Source organism: Apis florea, unplaced genomic scaffold (genome assembly GCF_048593485.1).
Source record: "Apis florea isolate Af1SG1 unplaced genomic scaffold, ASM4859348v1 contig_2272_pilon, whole genome shotgun sequence".
In the NCBI taxonomy this organism is placed as follows: Eukaryota; Metazoa; Arthropoda; class Insecta; order Hymenoptera; family Apidae; genus Apis; species Apis florea.
The window spans coordinates 1,538,373-1,565,020 of NW_028256549.1; the positions used below are offsets into that span (position 1 = coordinate 1,538,373).

Sequence of the window (26,648 nt, forward strand, 5' to 3'; positions counted from 1 at the left end):
AATGGAAAAATCTTCACATTCTTTTCATATATAATACGAACAAAATCCAGCATATACATAATGTATATACAACGATTTCCTTCCTTTGTATTTTGATATTTTAATTTATTTCCTTAAATTTTTGTAGGTGGCGTTATAGGCAATGATAATATATTTTACGCGGGCCCGTCATCATCGTGAGTTATCTAGCTCGATAGAGTCAATGAATCGCGTTTTCACACTGAATTTTGTGAAATCCTTATTCTGACATTAGTTTTTGATATGTTGTTCCTGTACATTAAAAGAAAATCATTGCAATTAATACAAAGTAAAGAAGAATTTATTTTTTCAATATTTATAATTGGAAAATTTTATGTAGAAAATTTTATAAATACATTGATCAAGAAAAGGTAAGTATAATTAAAAAATTAGTAATATTAATAATAATTAATTTATTTTTTGTTAAAATGATAACATTAAAACAAATCACTACATGTAAAGTTTCTTTTTTTTTTTCAAAAAAAAAAGTAAAAATTTTCCCTCCAAATTATTTTTTATTAAAGAAAAATTTTTCTGAAAAAAATAATGTTGTTATCACATAACCCTATATATTGTCTAATATATTTAATATACAATATGAATAAACGTTGATTCTTATATTGTTTGTTCTATTCGTGTTGTTATTACTTAAAGACAACTTTCTATTCAAAGGTTACGAAAATAAATACATATGTATACATATAATATATAACATATATTTACATATATATGCTTTATATTTTTCATTTGGAACTTATTGTACAATTATTAAATTAAAACTTTTTTTATTAATTTTTTCTTTTTGATGATTTGATTTTTCAAAGTTTATATTATATATCTATGTATATATATATATATATAGATCGTTTAAATAGATTTAACTCGCGTTAATGTTATTATTTTCTGGTACTATTATATTAAAAGAATATATCAAAGAAATGGCCAAGAAAAGTAAGTTTTACTTTTTTCAAACGTTTTATATATTATTAAAATGTTTTTTAAAATTTTCGAAGGTTAAATAATTGTGCTTATATATATATATATATGTATCGATAGAAATAGAGAGAAGAATAAGATAAATTGTTGAAATTGATTTACAATATTTTTTAAAAAAGATTTAATATTTAGATTTAAAAATTCAAATTAAATTAATTAGTTGGTTTTAATAATAATTACAGGTTAAAAATAAAAAGGATTTACGAGATTTTAAATACGTAAACTTATAAGATGATGTTTCTTCGAAAAAAGTTCGATAGAATAGTAGATATTTAAATTTAAAAAAGTAAGACATTTAAATATATTGTTAAGTGTGATCTTTTTTTTTTATTTTTTATTATCTTCCAAATTTTTTTACCCAATTTTTGTGTTTCTCATTATCATTTGCAGATAAATTTCTATTTATTATTTAAAAAAAAAAAAAGACGAAGTGGAAACACGGAAAGATACAATGTCTGGTTGTAAACAAATGTCTATATTATCATGCATTACCGAGTTAGATGAATCTTCACCAAAAAAATGTGCAGATCAAGCAACAACTATACTCGTATCACCGATTTCTGGAATTGTTCATGAATTAATGAATACAACACTCTCGCAGCATAATTGTTCGAAGCGCAAGAACAATATAACCAACGAGAATCTAGGTAAGTAGAATCATTTCTTCTTAAATACAATATTTTTTAATTATTAGATTTTTTAAATGAGTATTACAATATTTTTATTTATACAATAACTCAATAACTTTCTGATTCATAAAATCAATCCAGTTTGAGTTGATTGATTACTGAAGATCAAAAGATATCTGAGTTGTATGTGGAGGGGAAAGGAATTTAAAAGAGGCGGTGTAGAGGGTATAGAAGGGAAGAGGAGAAGGAGCGGAAGAAATAAGTTAGTCAGTTTGGAACAAGTATTATACGTACATACTTGGACTGAACAAATAGAAAACCAGTGTAGAATGGATTGTTGTTTCGAATAACTTCAAACATGTCGTTTCCCTAATCTATCCTAAAACGGCAGTGACTCATCTAACAGAATGACTAATGGAATTAATAGTGAACTTTAAAAATCAAAATGAAATGTTCAACTACTTTTAATCGGGAGAAATATCATTTGAATTAAAAAGAAAAAAATTTGATTAAGAATTCGGTGTATAACCGTTAAAGGTTACTGATCAGAACTTGAAGGTTCAGATTGCAAGACCTGCCTTACCGGCTCCACGAGAAATGCTAATATACCGAAACCCTCGAGAATACAAAAACCTCGGATACCCCTCACACCTTATAGACCCTGAAACCCTTTTACCATTACTTGGTCATTTTCTCTCTTCTTTCCCCTCCTTTTTTGATTTCTTTCATTTCATGCGTTCATGAAGTATCTCTCTCCGCCTTTTTTTCTTCATATCGCTTTTCTTCCTTTTTTTTAATCGGTTTTGTACTCGTCAAAATATTCTAATGTGACGTTCACTTTTATTACCTGTTTGGCAACGATTAGAATATTAGAACAATACGTTTGACGTTTTTTATTAGTTCGAAAATAGACGTTGAAAACACGTTTATCGCACGCGATACGAAAGAGCGCCGTTAAACGTATTTAGTTAGCAGCTGTGTTATTTCATGAACAGTGACCTTTGTTTAATCGCCATTTGTGCTTTATCATATATTATGCTGCAATACACACACACACACACACACATATATATATATACACTTAATTATACATTTTTTTAGATACTCTTTTATGTCGTTATTGAAGAAAAAATTTAAAAAGACAATACAATGTAATTGAAATATATTTTTTAAATTTTTCTTAAATTTTTGAGGAATAGAGAATTCGTTTGTTTTTTATTATCTCGATCCTTTTGACACGAGATAGACTGTTAAAATAGAATAAAATAAAATTAATAAGTGAAATTATTCAAATAAAAAAATTATTGCTTATCACATAATTAATTACGAATTGAACCAATTCAAAAATAGAGAAAAGATAAAAAAATAATTTTCCAATATTTCCCCTAATGATTTTGTCAATCAATTTGCAAAAGTATATAGTTCTCTCGACGTACTCTCTATTCTTTCTTTTATGTTGGTCGACATGGTAGAATGATTTGCACCTGTGTAGGAAACGAGCGATACATATTTTTCTCGTTACACGATTTGCGCCATGTGCATTGAAAATTCTTATCTTTTTCATTTTCATAATTTTTGCTGCTGTTTGCAAAAATTATAGGTATTCACAAGGCAGAAATGAATTAGCAAGTGTACAACTTTTCTTCGTAATCCGTCATTTTTCGATCGATGCTCCCAATTAAAAAAATCGACCTTGATTGACAAAACGTGCGAAGGCGTGTTCCATCGAAAATGGAGAAAAGCAAATTTTTAGCGGATTTTTTTTTTTTGATCAACAACAAAATAAAATAAAAGCCAAGATACGAAGCAGGAGACTGGCACGAGAAAAATGAATAATGAAACGATCGATAACTCTTATTACGTGTGCGTGTTTCTTTTTTTTTATGTTTTTCAGTAAGGTTGGAGAATGATATCGCGGAAAGAAAGGAGGAAGATATAGAGAAATGGATGAATGGAGAGGACAATGGAAATGAGGTATAAGGAAAGAAAGAGGAGGGGGAGAAAGTATAGGATGGAAGAACAACAGGAGCAATTAGGTGTAGTCGGGTACTAGAGCGTTGAACGATAGAGGGCAGGAAAACGATGGGGCGCTAACGTGTGCCTCTGGTGTCTCCCGTGCTCCTGGATATTCCAAGGGGTCGGCACTTACCCCACTAGGGGAAGGTAAGGGCTCAGGGGGCAGACATATGAGCACACATGGGACGACAGTCACCACCTGGCACTGTGTAGCCGAATGCTTACCAATCGAATATACGAACATACGCGAGTGTACTGGTGGTGGGTACCCGAGTGAAACGCGTTGCAACCCCACAACCCTCCACTTGGCTCGTGCCATCGTACATTGTCGTAGGCCTTTCTGCTTTCGCGTATCAACTCGAAGACGGTTAAACGCGGATGTATCCTCCTCGGCTTCTTCATGCTTGCATAATCATTGTAATCCGTCTCTCCCCGCGAGAGTACGATGAATTGAACGTTTCTTGAATGGTGTATTTCGAAAATGGACGCGGATAAAAATCTTCTTCAACCGGATCGGACGGAACGAGTTATTTTTTTATTAATCAAACGATTTGCCAAGATTCGATTCTCATTTCGAACGAGCTTCTTCTAACGATCGATAACGCAGCTACGGCAGGCTCCCGCATAACGTACGCATGATTCATAACGTACTCTAATGATTATCGAACATACGTTTAACATCTGCATCCTAATCTCTCTCGTTCTCGCTAGCCTGGTCCGTGGTGACTCTACATGCTCGTCCGTTGCTTCGTTATTTATTCTTTATTTATAGAACGGATATTCATGATGTCGAAAATAGATCTGGTAGGAGGAAAGTCGATATGTAACGTATCGTACAAATGCAGTTCAACCCCCATCTTCATTCTCTCTCTCTCTCTCCCTTGGCGGTATATATTTATAACCAGTGTCACAGCGTTTTTTTTATACACGTGTTCCATTTCGCTCCCGTTTCAGCTTCTTCGCTTCGACACGAGATATTTCCTAACTAAAATTATAATAATTTTTTAATTCGAATAGAAAAAAAAAAAAAAGATTAATTAATTATTCGCACGGATCATATTATTTACACTTGATGTAATAAAAAAAAAAATTCATTTTCTTTCATTTTTCTTCTCATTTTTCACTCTCGTAATCTCTTTTCGAGTGATTCATAATTTGTTTGGCAACTCAGGTATACGAATAAGGTGGGCGGTGAAAAGGTTGGTGGTCAGTCGCGAAAAGAACTCTATTCGTTTCCGTAACCGTAGCCGCGTCGCCGTAACTGTAGCCGTAACCGTAACCGTAACCACCGTAACCGAACTATCTATGTTACCGTGCAAAACAAAGGAAGTCAAGATAGAGAGAATAGTTGAAGAGGGGGGAAAAAACTTATTGCTCATTTGCGTCGTATCCGAAAATGATCGAATTAGAAATACATGATACATGTTCATGTTTGATCAGATTCTCTCCTACGTGTCTAATTAATTCCTTTTCCTTTTCTATGATCCGGCTGATAATAATCTTTACACGGAAGTATTAGATTCTAGAGTTTTATTTAAGATTCGTAACGAAAGCATTCAAAACGAAAATAAACATTACGTAAAGATAGTGCACGGTAAGAAGGTAGCTACAGGTAAAACGAACAATTGTGATACGTTCGTCACAGAGACTGCACCAACTTCCTGCGGAAATATTTTACAGTGGAGCAGTAACGAAGAAAGGCGTTCCGGTCTTCTAGCGACCCTATTTTCGTATTACGATCACACTTCCCTTATCCTTTCCCTTCCGCAAGATGCCTGTTAATGCCATTCGATCCCCGAAATAAATGTTCGAATAATTACGAATCGATTGATTCAATCGGAACGTATGTTTTGGATATCAGATATTTTGTAAAAGAAAATTTAATTTAAAAATTAATTTTTTCCACCATATTTGTTATCGATTCTTAATTCAAAATCAAATATCGTCCCGTTGTTTTTGATTTCAGATTCGTACCAACATGGACACTCCGATCCACTCCGGGGATACCACGAGGGGTAAGCGTGCTTTCTGTTTTTCTATTTTGTACGCGAGTACAATCCATTCGACCGAATTGTTGGTTCCGTGCCAATTTCTTATTTAAGGACTATATTTCACAAGGAATGTATTCCATACCTGAAATATTTTAAAGACAGTTATAAAGTAATCTCGCGTTCGATGCCTCGTTTACCGCTACAGGCCCAAAGTGCTGGTCAAAACCATTCATGTTTTCTAGTTCCATTCATTGAAGCCTCGCGGGGAAAATCCACTTGTCTTCTCTTTCTCCGATTCCCACATAGCTCTTGCTATTCATTTCACTTCGATACCCTTCTCTCGTATTCTTTCTTCTCAACTTATTCTTTCACATTGCCCTAATCCCTCCCTTTTTCTATTCTTCCTTTCTTTTTTCAAACTAGCCGACAATTAAAACTCCCATTAGAAATGTATGAAACACGAATATAAAATTTATATTACAACATCGAAATTGAAAGATTATCCGCGTTTTATTTTATTTTTGTCTTTCTCCTTTTTCGCGTTTTTTTTTTTTTTTTTTGCAGTAGCCGATTATATGTATTGACTAGTATATACCAGTAGTGTTTGTATCTCTATTTTCCTCTTCGTTGCTCTCATGACGCGACCGTTAAAAAATCAAGCAAAACGGTTCGGGCAAGCAAGTTCATCGTATCCCTACTCGCCAAGAATAACACCGCCCACTTCAGCTCGTAGACGGCTCGGTGTGGTTGGATCGTGTATACGTTTCAACGTTTTTACACGAGAGACCACACGTGAACCACGTCTCGGGCGACATTGCTTCCGTTGACTACGTTTACATGCATATATATATATATATATATATGTATACGTTAGATGTAATAATTGACAGAATTTCCAAATCGTGCCTTATCGCAGTTCCCTTGACATCATTCACGATATCTTTAGTTCTCTGTGACGATACTTTAATTACTTTATGGCACTTCTTTACGAAATTGTTTACTTTGAACTACGATAGAGACTCGTCGATGTGACATACTTTTAACAGGTCACGATAACTAGATTTGTTTCCAATATAATTGTATTGAATATGATTTAAGAATTGGTTAGGAAAATGATTTTCGTAGATATGTATGCACCATACAGGCTAGAGATCTATGCGTTGGTCTCCCTCGTGAATGCAAATGCTTTGCGTTCCTTCTAAGAAAGCCGGCTGATTGGTGGGGGAAAGAGAAACGAGAGAGAGAGAAAGAAGGAGGAAGAAAGAAGGGAAAGAAAGAGGGGACATTATTGGCGGACGTTTCCCGCCAATATTCCCCACTCTAAGCTAACCGGTTTGTTGTTAGAGGGACCGACCTGCCTCTTTTGGAATATTTCTCAGCTGATCGTCGCAATATTACCGCTTTTTTCCATCAAATCGTATCTTTCTTCATTTTTCTCTTTCTTTTATCTTTCCTTTATTTCTCTCTTTCATCTTTATTTTCGCAATTTTTATCGAACAAAATTCATGGATAAATTAAAAATTTAGGAAAGAAAACTGTTGTGACATGGCCAAGTTGAAAATGTGGTAAAATATCTCGGCCTCGATCGAGATATGCTTTTTGTATCGATCTTTTTGTGCAAGTGTGGGAAGATGGCCATTTTCTGTAGTACCTGTGTCTCTTGGTCACGGGGATGCCTACACTTACCTGAGATCTCAACGAAAAAGACCCCACAAGAGGGAAAGCTGCGTTTATTCGTTTTTCTTTGATCTATATGTCGCGCTTTATTGTTGTGTGGGACCTGTTGCTAGAACATTTCACGGTATTTTCATTTGTACGATTTTTTCCAGAAATAATATCACTTCAGTTCGATTTAACGGCTTTTTAACCGAAGAATTATCTTCGTCATTTCGAAATTGTTATTTTGACTTTTATCAACATAATCAAAAAATAGTTCCAAAGGAATGAAAAAAAAAGCACACGTGGGAATAAATACATGAATAAATAAAGCAAAGAAGAAGAATAAAAAGTAGCCGTACAGTTGATACGAAAAGAATGCGCGGTCGACCTAACCTTGTTTGAAACGTAACGATCGTAACGGCAAAGCGAGATAGCGAAAAAACACGCGGGAAGCGATACGTTGGATGCGCGGATAACGTGCGTGATCGTTCGTTGCGAGGCAACCAGTTAGTAGTAGAAGAAACGAGACGAGGAGAAAAGTATTAAATAGGAATGAGCGCGGGAAAAGGTACATAGCCACGAAACCAACGACTCTCGGACGGCGTTAAAAGTATGAGCGTAAAGGGAACGAAATTGTGTTTGTGACGCGGGTAGGTAGGAGGTGAGGAGATAAGATGAGACAAGATGAGACGAGACGAGACTGAGACGAAACGAGACGATGCTACGTGGCCGGAAAGCTAAACGGCGCGGGGGGCATGGTGGAGAAGGCGAAGTTGGTGGGTCGGGGGGTGAGGATCGGGAAGCCGAAGGCTGAGTGCCGGGCTGGGGCTAGGAGGGCTGGGGCCCGGGCGAATAGGCCGACGCGCGGCAGAAAGCAAGCTTGGTCTTTTAAATCGGCGGCTATGAGGGATTTAAAAATGGCCGAGTCTGCCTACCCTTGACAGCCGTCCCTTCAGCTGGTCGGGCAAATACCATCAGCTGACCGGTTTTGGAGGGAAACCAACAGAGAGTGTTGACGGTTTCGAACATTTTCGCGAAATGATCGTTGATAGATTTTTTATTCGTCCTCGTTTAATTTATGTATTTTCGGTGAAGGTACGATTACGAAACGAGAAATTTTTTCGTTCTTTTTTTTTTTTTCTCTTCTTTTTTTTTTTTTTTTTTTATTTTTATTTATTCGGAGATAAAAAACTTTTGAATCGCAGGGAACGAAATGCCGATTAATAAACGATTAAAATTTCGATTAAAATTTAAGAATTAGTAGCACGCTATTTAATGGTATAAATGGAATGGAAATTATTACTGTTACTGTTTCTGGAAAAAGTTTCGTAAGATTCGAATGGGAACCGAGTTGGATTAAAAAGGAATGCGAAACAATAAATCTTTGTATTCGAAGCAGGTGTATCCCACACGAATAATTACGTAAGCACGCGAATTAGCGAGTACGTTGCGCGTCACAGGGTGTCTTTTGTAATTCGAGATCAAAGGGAAAGAGCTGTTATCCGTGTGTGTACACATAGCTTCTTTCTGAACAAGTGGTGGGGAGCAGGTTGTTATTCGTACTTGTTCGATTCACTCCCGCACAGGTAGCTGCACAGCGGAGGTAACCTACAAGCTGGAGCTGGACCAAAGCCGAGAGCTAGCCGGTCGTGGAAAGAAAGAAATCGGATGCACGCCTCGACGGCTCGTTTAAAGAGATGAATTTTATTATGAATTTGTTATACCTCTCTTCTCATTTATATTCATCTCAAGACGGAGACTTGTGCTTTCTTTTCTTTTCAAATTTTTCCCCTCCTCTTTTTTTTTTTCTTCTTTTTTTTCTTTTTTTTTCCCCTCCTCCTTTCATTCTTCGTTTCGTTTAAAAACCGAGTTAATGATCATTGATATCGAAGATGCGCGCGCGTCGCGTCGGTTAACCGTTGTGCAACTTCTTCCTTCCTCCTTTCAACTTCTTTCCCCGGTATTCACTCGGTTACGCGCCTGTTTGTCTGCATGCCTGCATGACTACCCACACTTGTCTCCCCATCATCCCGTCACTTCATCCGCCTCATCTTCCACGCTTCTCGCGCCCCCCTCTCTCAAATACTCTTTTCGTTTCTCTCTTTTTCTCTCTTTTCGTATCTCTTTCCCTTCTCCCTTCCTCCTTTCTTTCTTCTATCACATCCACCCCACCCACCAATCTTCACTTAACTCTTCCATCCTTCTCCCTTCTAACTCATCGTTCCTCTCTCTCTCTCTCTCTCTCTCTCTCTCTCTCTCTTCGTTTCTCTTCGCGCTCTTTCTTCCTCTTCCCCCGTTTCGTTTCGTTCTCTCTTACCACATACATCCTCTTGCCACCTTAGTTCTCCATTTATCCGTTACTTTTTCAAAGCGTTTCAACTCTACTCGGTAACGGTGGATTTTGCCCCCAGCAACAGCGCCCTTCCAACCAATTTTTTTTCTTTCCCTCCTACATTACGCCTTCTTTCACCCGCTATTCTCGCTTCCCCTTCTCTATCTCCCCTCCTCCTCCTCCCCCTCCCTCCCTCCCTCCCTCCCTACGTCTGTGTCTCTCGTTCGCACACCAATCAACCAACTGAAGCGTCTCTTACATAAGCGTCCAGAAAACTCACGCAATATTTTATCTGCGATTACCGAATACCGAATCGGTAATCGGTTTCAATAAAATTCATTTGCGAATCGTTCGATGCATTGAGATCTCAACGATCTCTAGCAGAGGCGGTTTTGTACGATGCGCAAAACGAGCAATTGGAATCAGCGGCCTTCGAACGCCGTCTCTCACATCCTCTCATGGCAACTGAGCTAGCGTGAGAAACTTTACCTTTAGGTAATAAACAACATTATCGTGTCAAATTTTCACCCTTGAGACGTTCGATTCCTTCGACAAATCTGGAGGAGAAGGAGAAGGAAGAAGAAGAAGAAGAAGAAGAAGAAGAAGAAGAAGAACAAAAAAAAGGATACGACATTTATCCTCTTTCTTTATTTCGTTTTTCGTTATCCTCCTCCTTCTTTCGTCCGTGCGAAAAGTTTTTAAATTCGAAGTACTTGAGATCCGTGGACGGATACGCAGGGAGGTAGTAGGTAGTGTGTATATCGGAAAAGAGCAAAGGACATCTTTCTAGGAAGGTCGGTTTACGAGAACAGGAAAGAACGGGTCCAAGAGAACTATCGTTGTCGTGTTTGAAAGAAACTAGAGGTTGAAGCGGCGGAAGAGAGAAGAAGCAAAGCCAGGAATGGATAACTGGTGGGAGATATTAAAGAAGGTTTTAAGCTTCCGTGGTGTTGGTCTCGCACGGTATATGGGTGGTAAATTGCTTTGTCGGAATGTTAGAAAAGCTGGCATATATTAGAAGCGGCCTAAAGAAATTGAACCATTAGCAGGGGTCGTATAATGCCAACCGTGTTATTAAGCGCTTGCCAACAGGGAAACATTCCACGTCTCGACGGATAAACGAAATATTCAAATGGAACGTGGTTACGTAGGCGTATGACGTAAATTTACATTCAAATGTGGTTTACGACCTAAACCACGGGGTTCAAGAGATCGGATCAACCCGATACAACTCGTTTCCCTTTTTATGGAAAATAGGCTACAATGTACTGGAATATATATCAATAAATTTTCCCAATCGCGCCGGATACTTACTCGGTATCGCTACTCGAAACAAATCGAATTACGGGATCGTTCTCCTTTCGATATTTTCGCATCACGGATGCAAAACATCCGATATACCTTCGTCTTCGCTTTATTGTTTGTAAACAAGTGTGCCGCACTTTGCCTTCCCCATACTTCCTTCTCCTCCTTTCTCGTCTTTCTTCTTCTTCTTCTTCTTCTTCTTCTTCCTCTTCTTGGAACGTTAATATCCACGAGTCAGTCAAGCTCTTCGTTTCTCTAATATTTCTCTATCCTCTCGTTAGTAGTCTCCTCCCTTAACTGGCATTCCTGTCTCCGTGTCCCCTATTCCCGTTCCCGGATCCGCTGATCCCCGTGCCCACTTCTTCTGTGTTCATATACACGTATATACCTCGTGTATTGGTATCCGATGGTTCAATGTTAAGTTTCTTTTTCCCTGGGGTTGAAGCCGAAGTCGTGTCGTGGGGTTGTCGAAGCCGACACCGAGGAACGAGAACGGGAACGAGAGCAAGTCTGGATCCCGAGATCGAGACGCGGCAAAACAGTTCCATGGGTGGTTGTTCTCTCCTCTCCTCTCTCTCTCTCTCTCTCTCTCTCTCTCTCTCTTCTCTTCTCTTCTCCTCTTCTCTTCTCCTCTCCGCGCCACGGTTGCACCCCTCTCTCGGCCGCACAGACGCACAGGAACACACGAGAACGGGCGCGCGCCCCCCTACCGTCGGCCCTCTCTTTTTCTCTTTTCTTCTTGCGTTCCCGCGCACCGTCGCGAACCTCAGCGGTGTCGCCTCTCCCCACTATGAAAGACCACGACCGACCGTTGAGATTTAAATTCCTCTCTGGGTGGACGGAGAAGAGTCTCCCGGCCTGGGAACGGCAACCTTCCTGCGTGCGGGACGAGGAGAAACTCATCGTCTCGCCGCCGCTTTGACCGTCTACGCCGTTCGACCATAGTTCTTTTTCGTTTCGTTTCTCATCTCGCCTCTTTTTTTTTTTCTTTTTCTTCCTTCTCTCTCTCTCTCTCTCTCTCTATCAAACGATATATACATACATCTCGCGAACCAATTTACAAATTCGCGGCAAAGTGGGATCAGCCTTATGCCTTGCTCGTGGATGAAGAAATTCCAGAAGAGACACGGAAGAGAAATCGGTTAACCGTCGAAGGAATCGACGGAACTCGGTTTAAAGTAGCTTCGCGTATTCGTGTACGCTTCTTTTTGTTACGTTTCGTCTTATTTTTATTTGCAATGCGTGCCGTTCAGCCAAAAACAGCTGGTGAGAAAGTTTTGGGGACCGGACGGGGAGAGCGAGAAGACCGATGGTGAACCGGGAAACACGTGGAATGTGGACGCCAGGGGAGAGAAGACGATGCTCGTTCGTCGTCGATCGCTCGAATATAAACGCGAGATGCGTAAACGAGCGCGGCCGAAAGTTCTCGTTGAAAGCTTCTCTCCTTTTCTTCTTTTCTTTCTTTCTTTCCCCCCCCCCTCCCCCTCCCCCTCCCCCCGATCGCTATGCACGAAAGGAAATCGAGCGTGGCGTTCGAATTTTGGCGTTGGAGAAGGAAGCGTTACACGCCCCCATATAACACTTTCGGCCTCCCCCATGAGGGCACTATGTATTGGCAAGCGTATTGTCTAATACCGCTTGCGATATGCGTACGGGTGCAGCTGTTACACGAGCTTTACTCGTACGTAAATAATCAATGATGTCGCGAAACGACAGTTTCGGGCCGGTATATCAATTACCTCCTACCCCCTTGTGTATTACACGATTGTTCGAGAGCAATCGTACGCTCCTCTATTATTCTTACGCGATGTTTGTTTTAATTTTTTTTTCGTGCAAACCTTCCACTTCCTTTCTCTCCCGTACGTGCTCACTTCTCACGTCTCACGATACCGGTTCAGCATCGGCCAGATTCTTGATAACGTTAAAAAAGATAGACCAGAGAGAAGAAGGATGTAGCGAATAAACGAGTAAGTAGAGGAAGAGAAGCAAGGCTGGAGTGGGAGGGAGAAGGAGGGAGGGAGAAGGAGGGAGGGAGGGAGTGAGAGGGAGACAGATGATTGGGTGATAAAAGCAACGGACGAGCGAAACGAGGAAAAAGAGAGCGAGATATCGTTGCGATATTTCGGTTGCGGTTGAACGTCGATAAGAAGAGTTGGTCGTGTTCTAAGGTCTTGATTTACCGACGCTGTCCGTTCTCGGAAACTTTATGCCGTTTACGGTTTTCAACGCTGTTCATTCAGCGTGCCTCCGTTTCAGATCTATGTCAATCACTTTTCTCACAACCATAAGATGTTATTAATATATATATATATATATATATATATATATCTGTAATCTGTAATATATTTTATCTTGTAAAAGTAAACGAATAATAGTAAACGAATAATATCAATGCGATGAAAATTGTAAAAATTGATTTCGGTTCGAACCAATAATACTTTAAAGCGCAAACGTTCGTCAAGCGAACGAGAGATTGAATTGTTCAAAAACGGTTGTTCGGAACAGGTATACGTAGAACAATACTTTATATTATGTTGGATATACGGTCGTATATTTTATTTTATTTAGAATATATCTGCAATAAAATTATCGATACCTAAGCACGGCAATAAATCAGTCTGGTACTTTGTTATTTGGTACGAAACGCCAAGAGAAAAATTCCCTTTCGTGAATTTGGACTGGGCAATCCGGTAGATCTTATCTTTTCCTCGATCGGGTGCATTAACGGTATCTACCTAATAAACGGAGCCATATAATATGCATAATAAATCCAAGTACATCGTAAAGAGAATCGACCTTCACCTTTCGCTTAACGATTAAATTTTGCAATTTCAATATGAAAAAAAGAAAAGAAAAGAAAAGAAAAGAAAAGAAAAAAAACTGATTTCAATACGTTTGACGTATTAATATCGCGCATATGTATCGAGTGTAAGAGCGTGTAAAATACCACCCCATTTTTTGCCCTCGGCTACGCCTAGAATTGTCGTAAAAATCATTATCATTATGTCGCGAATATCGTGGCCTGAGAATCGCAAATAAATTCCACCTTCCAAAGATTTCCTTTCGATTCCTTCGACAAGTGTTCCGCTTTATCCTCTCCCTAGAATTTCACGCCCTAGAATTGTTACAAAAAATTCTCATTATCTATGCCATTTATCGGGATTCTCAAACAAATCTCACCTTCTTGCGAGATATCGATTTTCGATTTTTCCTTCTTTTTCCTTTTCTTTATTCCCCATCTCATTTCGAATTCTTTCTTCGATCGAATTGCTCCCTTCTCCCGTACGTTAAAAAAAAAAAAAAAATCCATTATCCATCCTCATCATTTATCTCGAATAATCGTGACTCGTGGACGATTCGCAAACAAATTTCACCTTGCGAGATATCGTTTCAATTTTTTTCGATGTCATTTCTCATTTCGAATTCCTTTCCTCGCCCCCTCGCCCCCTCCTTGTACCTTGTCCCCTCATTTGCCTCGCGTTACACACTTACCTGTCCTCTCCATCCTGCCTCCTCCTCTCTTCCTCCCATCCACATCCTCGCCTCTTCTCTCCTCATCGTCTCTTCCCTCCTCTCCTCGTTCCCTACGATTCCCCACTTCCCAGGGTGATTATTTTTTCTCTGACTTCCCTTCGTTTTCATCTATCCAAGCCAAAAGGGAGGGGGGATAGCTTTTGATAGCTGTTAGCGAGGGGTTCCGGGCAGTTTCTCTCCAACCCTCCTCTTCTCTCCTTCATCTTTTCTCCTCCTCTCCTTCCGATCGACTGTTTCTCAGCCTTATTGCGAATTTCGATCTTTTTCGTCTGCATCTGCGACGGCTGCATATATCGGGCAAGAATAGCAGAAGAAGTAGCGGAGCGCTTCTCTTCACGTACGCCCTTCGAGAACAGATGATGATCCCCCGTTTAGGGTAGAGTATTTCTAGAGTAAGGTTACGGTTATCGTTGCTTTTACTTTTTTCCCCTCACCGTTATCTTCGTCCTTGCAATACACGTGCCTATATATATACTTGTCGGTTAACGATTATTGCTATATATCTATCTATCTATCTATCTTTTATTTCAAGTGAGCATAAAATTTTCGTTTCGTAGATATTTCGCTCAACGAGGACTTGTAGAGTACAGAGTTGTAAAGTAATATTGAAACGCTCTTAAAAACCTGAGAGGGATTAGGACTAGGGATTTAGTTAAAATAACTGTACGTATTTTATGTCGACGAGCAATTATAACATGCTGAAATTTATCGATTTATATATACTTTTCTTCGGAAAGAATTTGCAAAGAAACGATTAGAAACGAAACTCGAATTTTATTTTATCGTATATTTTACGATATATAAATACGTTCAACAATTTGAAAACACGTTTGATTCTGGAAAGAAAAAATATATATATATATTCGACACAAACGGAACGAAGAGGCGCACGACGAGTTCAAATGTTTGCGATTCCCGTTACCTATTACGTAACTGACTACCTAAGTTTCTGTTCGCTGATATGCATCGTCAATAAAACGTCAATGGGGAGTACGCGATTCTATAGAAATGTACGTTCCACCGACCCGTGGATGTACCACGTGTACGCGATCGTATTTTGTGAACGTGGCATGTGCGCATATACGAACACACGTACACAGAGCAACACGCGCACGAGCAGTGTCTGTTACATGTACACGCGTATATGCACTTAGTGGTGCACCATCGAGGTACCCATGGTTGGCACGTGCCAACCATCACAATGGATACGACCATCTGCACTCCTTCTTATAGAAAAATCAAAGTCGTAGGGAGCCGGGCGTTTGCCCGATTCCAATTCCCTTCGTTAGTCCGTTATACGGTTCAAATTCGTTCGCGAAGAGTGGCGGTGTAACTGTATTCCTTGTGTCTTAGATGTGATCACTCATCTATATCGATTCGTTGAATTTTCCGTAGTAGAAAAGATCAAAGCGTGTTTTGTTACCGAAAATTTTCCGTCCGTGTATTATTGTGTATTACGGCCCTCGTAAAGGTACCTGTAAACTTTCAAAGTCAAGTCAAATTACTTTCACACTTTTCATAATCCTTTTGCCTTTTCACAACCAGCGCCTTTATGACTGGTTGGAAAGTAGAAGTAATTATACCAGCGATCGTTACCTGCATACACAGTTCGTATTGTCTCGTCGAAATTGTTCGAAAACAAATAATAATAAATTTTCCGTTAAATCCTGGGACGAACAATTGGGATAATGCCGATCTTAAGCGCTTACTGGAAATTTTTCTATTCATGTTTTTGAACATCTGTTTTCAACAACTCGTAGGATATTCGATAAGGTGAAATATTTCGGTACGGTAAAAAGTAGGGAGTACAATAACGAAGTAAATATTCGGCAAATAACTGCACACAGTGACAGTTTAATATTGCACCGTTTAAACCGGTAAAACCGATTATCCGGTGTACGTAGCTTGGATTAAAGAATTGTCTCTGAAGGTGGTGGTATAACGTGGCGCGATGACGAATAAGGTGCATGATCAGCCAGCTGTACGCGAGGGGTGCCTCTGCAACCCCCAATATACGGCAAAGTAAGCAGCTGAGCTACCCCCATGGTCGTGTAGTGCGTTACCCGCGTTCGATGCCTTATAACGAATAATCTTCACATTTATGACTACTGGGAGCAAACCGATGGTTCGTTATACTCCCTTATATTCCGTTACTCACCCTTGTTCACCCTCGTTTCGTCTCTTCCATCTTCTAAATTTCCTCTTTTATTTCTTATTTTGTTTGATTTTTTAAAAATTAGATGGAAGGAAAGAGACGCGCGGAGTTATATGTCGCTGTAAATTCATTTGCATCAAAATGTCAGGTAATGACACCTGTGACACGATGTCGATGACTTATATATATATATATATATATATATATATAAGTCGAGCAATATCTGTTTACTGTTTATTTATGTTTTTTTTTTTTCTTTTTAATTTTCGTATTCGTTACTTATTATTATTATTATTATTATTATTATTATTATTATTATCATCATCACGTTCGTGTTTTCGTGTAAGGTTTCATTGTTGTTGTTATCGTTGTTATTATACATTTGTTTTTCCGTATCGTTTCTTGAAATCGAATAAGACGTTTATTCGCGTGCGTGGGCGAGATACACGGATTCGGAACGCATTTGAATCCTTACGGGGGTACCTGCCGTGTGAAAATCTTTGAAGAATGTGAGGGTGGTATCGAAGATCAGGTGAAGCATTGTGATCGGTAGAATGAAAAAAACGGACCGAGCTGTACCTGCTAAGAGCTGCATCCTTCGGAATGGTCGGTGCATCAGTCGACAGGAAAGGGAGCATTGTGGTAACGGGAGAGAGATGAGAACAGGCCCTTTCAATGTGAGCAACAGCTCCTACGGTCGGCAACCTTTTCCGGCCTGGTATCGAAAGTAAGCTAGCCAGTGAATGACCGAGTATGTGTATATGTACTCATGACTATGAACGCGAGAAACAAGAGAGAAGAAGAAGCGATTTAAACGTTTCTTTTCTTCTTCTTCTTCTTCTTCTTCTTCTTCTTCTTCTTCCTCTTATTTTCGCGCATTTTCTTCTTCCCTTTTTTTTTTTTTTAATATATTGTATGTATATATATACATCTATTATTAGTTTTTCGAAATAATCTTTTTTTCGAAAAAAGGAAGACTTTTCTCAATATCGATAATATCGAATAATTCGATATTCGATGATGAACAAATTAATATATTTATGGGAAGAAATGACAATGCTAAAGAAATGAAATATAGGATTTTATCGATGAAAATGATTCTATTTAGAGGAGAAATTAGATTTAAACTTTTATAAATGTTATGAATCGAGGGAAGAGATGTGATTGCTTTCGATATGTTTCGTATATATTTAGCAGCGGGTAAATATATCGGCGAAATCGATCGAACAAATGAACAGGCGGATGTAACGAAACACGGCGGCAAAGAGGCAGAAAAGGGCCCCCCATAGCGGTTGCCTTAAAGAGTGGATTCCGCGTTCCGTTCTCCCTACACGCCCTGAGAAGATTTAGGCGGGCCCTTTCCCAGTTACGGATTGGTCGGCCCTTTCCCCCCACCACGCGAGACTAGCTCGTATAAAGACAGTCCTTCCCGCCACGCCAACCAGTTAATACGCGACTCTTGCGGTGTTCGTTGGTGTATCGATCTTGAGTAGTGCTTGGTGTGACGTGTGGCGAGTTATCGCCCAAGCCTCCGTACACCGTCATTTCTTTGTCGATGATAAATACCATCATTTTGTACGGTCACAGTGTGCTTTGTGTGTGTACATAAATATTTTTTTTCGATCAATTCGTTTCATGCGTGATCTCATTGTTTCTTTCCGTGTGTGAGATGTATTGGGAAAGTGTTATGGATTCGTGCGATGTTTGCCAATGTACGAGGTATGTATCGTAACAATAATTTTTTTTTTAATTAGACACGATTAAAATGATCGAAACAATCTTTTTCTTTTTTTTTTTTTTTCATACATAACAATTTTTCTTTTTTGACGTACTCGTATACGTATAGATATAAATTTCAGTGAAATAAAAAAAAAAATATCTTTCGTGTCAAAATTTTAATGTCAATTTTCTTATACATTTCTTATAATTCTTATTTGTTAGCGATTCGTTTCGTACCTCGTATTACAAAAAATTATATTAATATAATTTCGTAAAGTCAAAATAATTACAGATTGTCTTTTATTTCTAGAACTATATATAGATCAAATGATAATTTCTAAGTTTATATTATTTATTAAATTCAATTACAATTAAGTAAACACGTTGTCACAGAAATTAGAATATTTACGCGCTTGTTAAATACATATGCTATATGTGCGCACGCGCACATTATTGGCGCGCTCACGTTATTCCACCACTTTCTCATCTAATATGTAGGCATTTTGGCGGTAACTGTATAAACAGTGTTCGTTAATAAAACGACAACAATGTGAATAATAAGACAATAATTGTGCTTTTTTGTATATCGTACAGTTTAGTTGTATAAGGCACGTATACATCTGTAAAATATTTAATTAGTGTAACAGTAATAAATAAGAGACGACAATAAAATGATCGGTTTCGAGGCAAGGCATGGATATCATCGTTCTATTGATAAGTAAATTTGATATTTCGTTTGAAAAACGTCAGTGACAAGGTTTCTAAAAATAAATTCAGTGAAATTGATGTGTGTATAATTTTTTTCACTTCGTGAAATGTTAATTTTCTAATTTTAACAAATCACGAATGCCTATTTTTATGTACTGTACATATTGAGGTTAGGTTATTATCGTTAAGCCGATATTATTTTCTTTTATATGTGCGCAAAAGGTATATCTGTATATTATCTATATATTAATTATTTACTTTTCTTTACAGGCTCTTCAAGAATGCTTTTAAAATTAAAAATACGGATGATTCGGTAAAATCTAAACCAAAAGCACGACGACTACTTGGCATGGGTTCGCGTTGCTTTTCCAGTCCAGAACCAGTATCGCCATCTTTCGACAAAGAAAATAATAGCGTCGCTTGCATATCGCATACATCGAGTGCTAGCCCACAAAAGGTACATGTATGTTTCTTTTTTTTCTTTTTGTTTTTTTCTTTATTTTTATTAATTTTATACAAATATTTTTTTCATTAAATTTTAAGAAAATTATTATCTTTTATTTCGTCGTTCAATACAAAATGGATATATTAATTCTTATGTTATTATTTACCAGTGTAATGTTTTGAATGCGTTTAAAATATTTATAATGTGTATAGAATTCATGACAATAATATTCTTTTGTATTATTAATTTTTCGTTATCTTTTCAACAAACGCTGTTTCATCATCATTGAATATCAACACCGTTCGAACAATTAAAATTAATTTGATAATATTTAATAAAAATCGGAAAGCATCGCCAATATTTTAATAATTGACATATTTTGTGTATAACAGAGTGTCGGTGTAAAGAGGCTCCGTCATCCGTTAGAAGATTGGGATCCTAACAGCCAAGATAGCGGATATGAAGCAAGTTTTCTTGAAAAGGAAGAAAAATCAAAACGAGATAGGTTTCGATTTGTGGAGCCTCTTGCTGTTGCTCCTCGTCGAATGTCCGAATGTCGAAGTCCAATGGAATCTCCGATACGATCATCGCCACAACGAGCACGAGTTGCACGACCATCATTATTTCGAAGTCTTTCATCGGGTTACGAGAGTATGGATGATGGATTCAACGAGCTGATAGACGAGAATTCCGACGGTACAACGGAATTACCGAACGGCATTTCAACTCTTCTCTGTGGCGATATTGTAAGTTGTGATGTAGAAAACGAAATGATCTCTGACTCAAATCCGAGTACACCCGAATTTCCACGTACCAACAATGGTGCAAGCGGTTTTAGACGTTCGTTGTTATTACAAGATGAAAGGCAAGAGGACCGGAGAAATTCATCTCTATCGAAAGTACGCTCTTGTTTGTTTCGCTCTCCGAACGCGAGTTCATCCACTGTAAATCCAGGTTTCGAGGATACTAGCCCGTTGGCGTCGACGATGCCTGTAACTCGTCGTAGACGAATTTCTTCTGATTTCGTCGATAGGAACGGTATTGCGAATTGTGGAGCCGAGAATAATTCTCCGTTATTCGTTCGAACGTTTAAACGACCTGATCCACCGATTAACGATAGCCCGAAGCTAATAAAAAAATCACGGATGTCAAGCAGTTTCAACGACATTGCAAAGGAATGCGATATAAGCGAAGGGATGGCATTTGATGTGAAATACGTGCAAAGAAATTTCTCTTCCTCGGACACGGTAATGCCAGCACCGATAGAGGCGACAAATATCGAAGTAGATGTGGAAATGGAATCGGAAACGGAAACGGAAGTAAAGTCGGAAGATGAAACCCATGCTCACATTAAATCGGCCATTCATCGTAGCATTACCGATGCTGATCTTACGGGAGATTTTAGCAAACCGTGTGTCCTACCGTTGGCCGTCGGCCACCACGAAGACTTGAAATCGATTTCCGTCGACACATTAGCTGCCTTAATACACGGGGAATTTAGCGATCGAATCGGTTCGTTCAAAATCGTAGATTGCCGTTATCCGTACGAGTTCGATGCTGGCCATATTCAAGGCGCTTTGAATCTTTACAGTAAAGATCTTATCGAGCAAATACTTTTAGATCCGTTGACAAACAGGCCCGAAATCCAACCAGATACAAATAAAAGAAGTATTTTAGTGTTTCATTGTGAATTTTCGTGGGAACGCGGCCCAAATCTTTCACGATTTTTGCGTAGTTTGGATCGGCAACGTAATAAAGAACATTATCCCGCTCTTTACTATCCAGAAGTTTATCTTCTGCACGGTGGATACGAGAAATTTTACAAGGAGCAAAAGGCGTTATGTACGCCGCAAGGTTATCGACCGATGAGACATCCTGACAACCAAGCTGATCTTAGACAATTTCGGAACAAAAGTAAAAGCTGGCAGGGTGAGAAGTCAAGAATCGGCGGTAGTGCAACGCGAAACAATCTAAAACGTTTAGGTTTCTAATTAATCCATCCCTCTCTTTCTCTCTTCCTCTCTCCCCTCCACCATCTTTTCTTTCTTCTCTCCTCCTTGTTCTTCTTTCTTATGTACACTCTACCAATTCTTGTCTTTCTCACTCTTCGTTGCTTCATTTTTCATCAACAATTGGTAATCGATTTGGTGTTGAAAGAATATGATCCGATATAATAAAACGCGTATATTAAGTGCAAATTGCAAATAGTGGTTAACGATAAAGTGAGATGTAACAAAGAAGGAACATTTTTCTTTTCGCTACTATTCTCACGACAAGTGCGTAGTTGTTCCTATTTTACTTTTTTTTTTTTTTTTTTTGTAAATAATGATAGTTTGTTTTGTTCAAATACGCTTAAATTTTTAGTTAAACAATTTTAGGAAGAGTGTACTTACACGTTTTTAATAACGAAGAATAACAACAAAAGCATTAAGTTAATGCAGAGAAGAATACTTGCTCACCTTTTCGGGTATCGCCCTCGTGAATTAAAGTAAAATAATATAGTGGTAGAGCAAAACGAGTCGATAACGATGATTATATTCTCGGGCAGGCTTCCCATTCGTATATATATATATATGTATTCAATATCGACGTTCTTTTTTTTTTTTTTTTTTTTTTTTTAAATTCGCGTATATTTTTGCACAGAATTTAATGTCGTTGTTGCTCGGAATACTCTGTTTCGCCAAAGTCTAGCGTGTATACACCAAATGTATAAGAAATGAGCGAGAAGATTATTAGAAGATTGAAATGTCTTCGAATGTGCAAATTTATTTGTTATATTGAATGTGGTGATGACGTACGCATGGTGTGTATTCGTGTATGTAACGCATGTGCGCTCGCGTGCGTATATGTGCGTATATGTGCCGTATGGTGTGTAGAAGAAAGATATTAAAATAATCATATGTTACATGCATTTACTTATTTTATGTAATGATATATTATTTCAAACGATTAAAAAAAATCTTTATTTCAATTGTATATTTGTTGGTTTATTAAAAAATTTATCAAATTTAAAAATACTCGATTCTATATACTACAATAATTACTACGATAGATTAATTAAAAAAATAATTGAAATTCAAAAACGAAAATTTTCAAATCAATTTTCTATGCGAAATAAACGAAAAAATATTTTAGAAATCTATATTATTGGTTATATTATTTTTCCGAGGTTATCATTCTAAAAATATATTTTAAAATCAAGAATTTTTATTACTGATGTGTATTTATTATATCCCAATTTCTATTATGTCTTTTTTTAAAGATTAAAGATTAAAGCATTTTTTTGAAAAAAAAAAAAAATGATTTTTTTTAATTGACTCATATCTCATTTATGGTTATATATCAGCAACAAGGAAAGTAAATAGTGCGAAAAGAAATAGAATAAAAATATTGAAATTATCATTATCTACAGAGTACCGTAAATGAAATGCACAAGAAAAGAAAATAGCAATAGGACAGAGATAGAATAAGAATTGATTATCATTGCCATCTTTTAAGTAACAAAGACAATTCTTTTAAATAATCATCTTTGCAAAAACACTCAAGAGATGACGTTAATTCTTAATTCTTATATATTAATAGTTTTTATTTATTTTTGTGTACATATCACATTTTATATGTATATATTTTTACATAAACATAAACAAATGTTTTTCTTTCTTTTATTATTCTTTATATATATATATTCTTATTTTCTTCTCACACATCTTGCTATTTAAATAATTTTTTGAAATATATATAAATATAATAAATTAAATATAACATTTAATTTATACTGTTTCTTTTTTAAATTTTAATTATTGACAAAATATATTTTGTTGGTAAAACAGTCAAATGATCAAAATATTTTCAGTAACGCCATCTCGCGTTTGGACACTCAAAGCTCCGACTTGTTACTAGCATAACATAATATATAAAGAGGTATTCGAAGTCATAGACAAGGAGGGCAGGATTGTGCGAAAAGGACAGAGAGTATTTTCCTCCAGTTCAAAGGTGTCATATAGAAAATTCGTTAATTATTCGTTTTCTATTCAAAATTTCATCACATTTAACTTAATACCTTGAAGCTAAAAGTTCATGCTAGTTTATTTTATCAATATTAATATAAAATTCTTTTCCATTATTATTTATTATTATTATTTATTATCAATTAACTCATCATACGTTCTAATGCATTGGAATGGAAGACGCCATTGAAAATTCATTAATTACTGGTTTTCTATTAAAAATTTATATATTTTTGAACTTATATCTTAAAGATAGAACTCCAAACAAATTTCTCGTATCAGATTTAATATAGAATTTTTTTTAATTAATTGTTTATTAATAATTAATATATTACATCGAATCAATGCCAATGATACGCAATAAATTTTTCATTAATTTTTCATTATTATAATAATATTTATTTCTAAGTATTATTGTATGCATTTGAAACATTATTTTTTCCTTTATATTCACATATGAATTTTATTTATAATTTTGTCATAGTTTAAATGAATAAAATGATTTATATCTGGATTTCGGAATGGAATTACTGGTTTGCGAGTAAAAATACAATCCATAGTAATTTGTTAAAATTTGTATAAAATATAGATTAAAGAGTAAATAATAATAATAAGAACAAAGATAAGAAAAAATTATAGAATCAACATCATCTTTAGAAATGAATACAAAAAGATAAAAAAAGAAAATTGTAAGAAAAACATAGAAATAAAATAAGAATTAACCATCAGTGCTATCTTTCGGATGAAAAGAAAAACTCTAAAAATTATGTTTCTAAAAATGTTTAAGAGATGGCATTGATTTTAAATTCTTACCTTACCTCTTTCTTTTCGAAAATTAAGAAATGGCGCTGATAGTCAATTCTTATCTTATTTTTATCCTTCTCCTACTATTTTCTGTCCTTGTGTATTGAGTTTCATTTGGAATCTGGAGATGGCGTTAATTTGACTATTTTTACTCTATCTCTGTCCTTCTCACATTATTTGTTTCGTGTAAGATATTTTATAGATGGTGCTGATTTCGTCAATGTTGAATTTTTATTCTATCTCTTTTCTTATTTATATTTATTTTGTAAAATTTATGTATTCAAGAGATAATTTGAATATCTTATTAATTTTATTGTCTTTTTTTCCTGCAAAGTTTCATTAAATATTAAATATACGCCTTGTTTGTGTTTAAAAATTCCCAATAGATTAGTTCTATATGTTACTGTTAGGTGGTGTTTATTAAATATATAATTTTTAATTATTAAATGACAAAAAATTAATTTTAAATTATTCTTATTAAAATATGTTTTAATTTTAATATTAAAAAATTTGAAATTTATTTTAAAAGAAATTAATATAAAGAACCATTCACAAGATTTTTCAAGGCTAGTTCGAATATATGATTGGTTAGCTATGTCAAAATCATAGTTATAGCATTGAACTTGTGTATAGTTTATTCAGCGAATCAAGTTATCAGATGTAAATAATACTACGTAATTAAAATCGACAAAAAACAGAAGTAATTCACATATCTAAGATACAAAATAGTAAGCTACTATTTCGCATATTATTTATTAATATAATAAAGGATTATTAATATAATAAAGAACATTCAAAATACAAAATCATAATTTTCGTATTATCATATATATTATATATTTAAAATTCTAATATGATTAAAGACTTTTTACCAGTTAATTATTAAAATTGCAACATTCGTAGATATAATTTTTATCATTTCTGGGGACTTTATTCATTGAATGAAGTATAGTTAGAAGGAACGTATAAAAGAAAAGGAACAATCGATTACGTTTGTAGTATACCGGTCTTCTGAAATTGGTACAAAGTTACATTAGTTTTTTTGATTAAATTTTTTTTTAGAACGTTGTATTTGTGAATTAGTTCGTATTGGATGTCATGTCACTGCTTTTCATTAACACAAGTAATACGTAATTAAATTGAACTGTATTGCATTTACTTCTTTTTTAAATTCGACGAATAAGAATAGAACGCGATATTTTTTGTTTTTATTTTATTTTCGACACATTCATTTTTTTATTATATCTTTTGTTTTTTTGTAATGGTCGATAATTTATATCGTCGTAAAATATTATACAAGTACGGTTATTTAGTTGAATAAACTGATTGTTTCGGTTGCGTATTAATCATTTTCAATAACCTCAATTTCACGATTTGAACACGATTGATTAAAGAGTGGATTAATTTTTTGCTTTCTTAATTTTTTATTTGTTATTATTCGATATATTTTCAGCCTCTCTGTTCGTAAGAAAACCTCTTGTTGAAATTGGAACTCGTCTTTTATCTTCCATGGCTCAAGCATTGCAGACTCATGGTGTCGTACCCGACGTTATAGATAAAGTTCCAGAAAATGTTTTAAAGGTTACTTATCCGAATCAAATTTCCGTTGAAATTGGCAAAGTGTTAACACCGACTCAGGTTAAAGATAAACCTAATGTTACATGGAGTGGTGATACAAATACTTATTACACTCTTTGCATGACTGGTAAGTCTTCCATCTCATTGAAAATTTTAATTAACAATTATTCAGATTTATAAATCGAATCAATTTATTATATTTTCTTCATAGATCCAGATGCACCAAGCCGTAAGAATCCAAAATTCCGTGAATGGCATCATTGGCTGGTAGGAAATATCCCTGGTTCGGATATTGCCAAAGGAGATGTCCTTTCTGATTATATTGGTTCAGGTCCACCAAAAGATTCAGGACTTCATCGTTACGTGTTCCTGTTATATAAGCAACCTGGAAAACTTACGTTCGATGAACGTCGTCTAACTAATCGAAGCGGACAAAATCGTGGAAATTTTTCCATTCGAAAATTCGCTACAAAATACAAGTTAGGTGATCCTATTGCAGCAAATATGTATCAGGCGGAATTCGATGATTACGTTCCGCTTCTCTACAAACAACTTGAAGGCTAAAAATATTTATGTATAGATTCTTATAAAGATCAATACGCAACAAAAATATCATATTATATTTTATATTAAACATTTGTTTATGTAGTACCAATTTCTTTTCTTATTATTATCCTAATATAATGCTTGTATACATATATGCATTTAAAATGCAGGAAAATAAATGAAATAATAATGAAATATTATATTGC

The 26,648-nt window shown here is 36.1% G+C and overlaps 2 protein-coding genes across 9 annotated transcripts; both read left to right on the top strand.

Moving 5' to 3' along the window:
• Positions 1-254: 254 nt before the first annotated feature.
• On the top strand, positions 255-22,483 carry LOC100870652 (uncharacterized). Of its 5 annotated transcripts, none has more exons than XM_086902543.1 (5): positions 255-389; positions 1,405-1,661; positions 5,626-5,674; positions 19,333-19,525; positions 19,900-22,483. In XM_086902543.1, exons 2-5 carry the CDS (start codon positions 1,466-1,468, stop codon positions 21,496-21,498), a joined length of 2,037 nt encoding a protein of 678 aa, XP_086758669.1. In that variant the 5' UTR covers positions 255-389; positions 1,405-1,465; the 3' UTR covers positions 21,499-22,483. The 5 variants fall into 5 exon arrangements, with proteins under 5 accessions (XP_086758669.1, XP_086758670.1, XP_031771232.2 ...); XM_086902544.1 differs by lacking the exon at positions 255-389 and adding an exon at positions 1,197-1,300; XM_031915372.2 differs by lacking the exon at positions 255-389 and adding an exon at positions 1,197-1,300 and having other exon boundaries at positions 19,333-19,519.
• A 2,003-nt stretch (positions 22,484-24,486) lies between these two features.
• On the top strand, positions 24,487-26,642 carry LOC116413836 (protein D2). 4 transcript variants are annotated; one of them, XM_003692025.4, is made up of 3 exons: positions 24,487-25,046; positions 25,772-26,023; positions 26,108-26,642. In XM_003692025.4, the coding sequence occupies exons 2-3, from the start codon at positions 25,828-25,830 to the stop codon at positions 26,458-26,460; spliced, it is 549 nt and encodes a 182-aa protein (XP_003692073.1). In that variant the 5' UTR covers positions 24,487-25,046; positions 25,772-25,827; the 3' UTR covers positions 26,461-26,642. The 4 variants fall into 4 exon arrangements, with proteins under 4 accessions (XP_003692073.1, XP_012339662.1, XP_012339661.1 ...); XM_012484208.3 differs by having other exon boundaries at positions 24,924-25,338; XM_012484207.2 differs by lacking the exon at positions 24,487-25,046 and adding an exon at positions 25,255-25,441.
• The last annotated feature ends 6 nt before the right edge of the window (positions 26,643-26,648 follow it).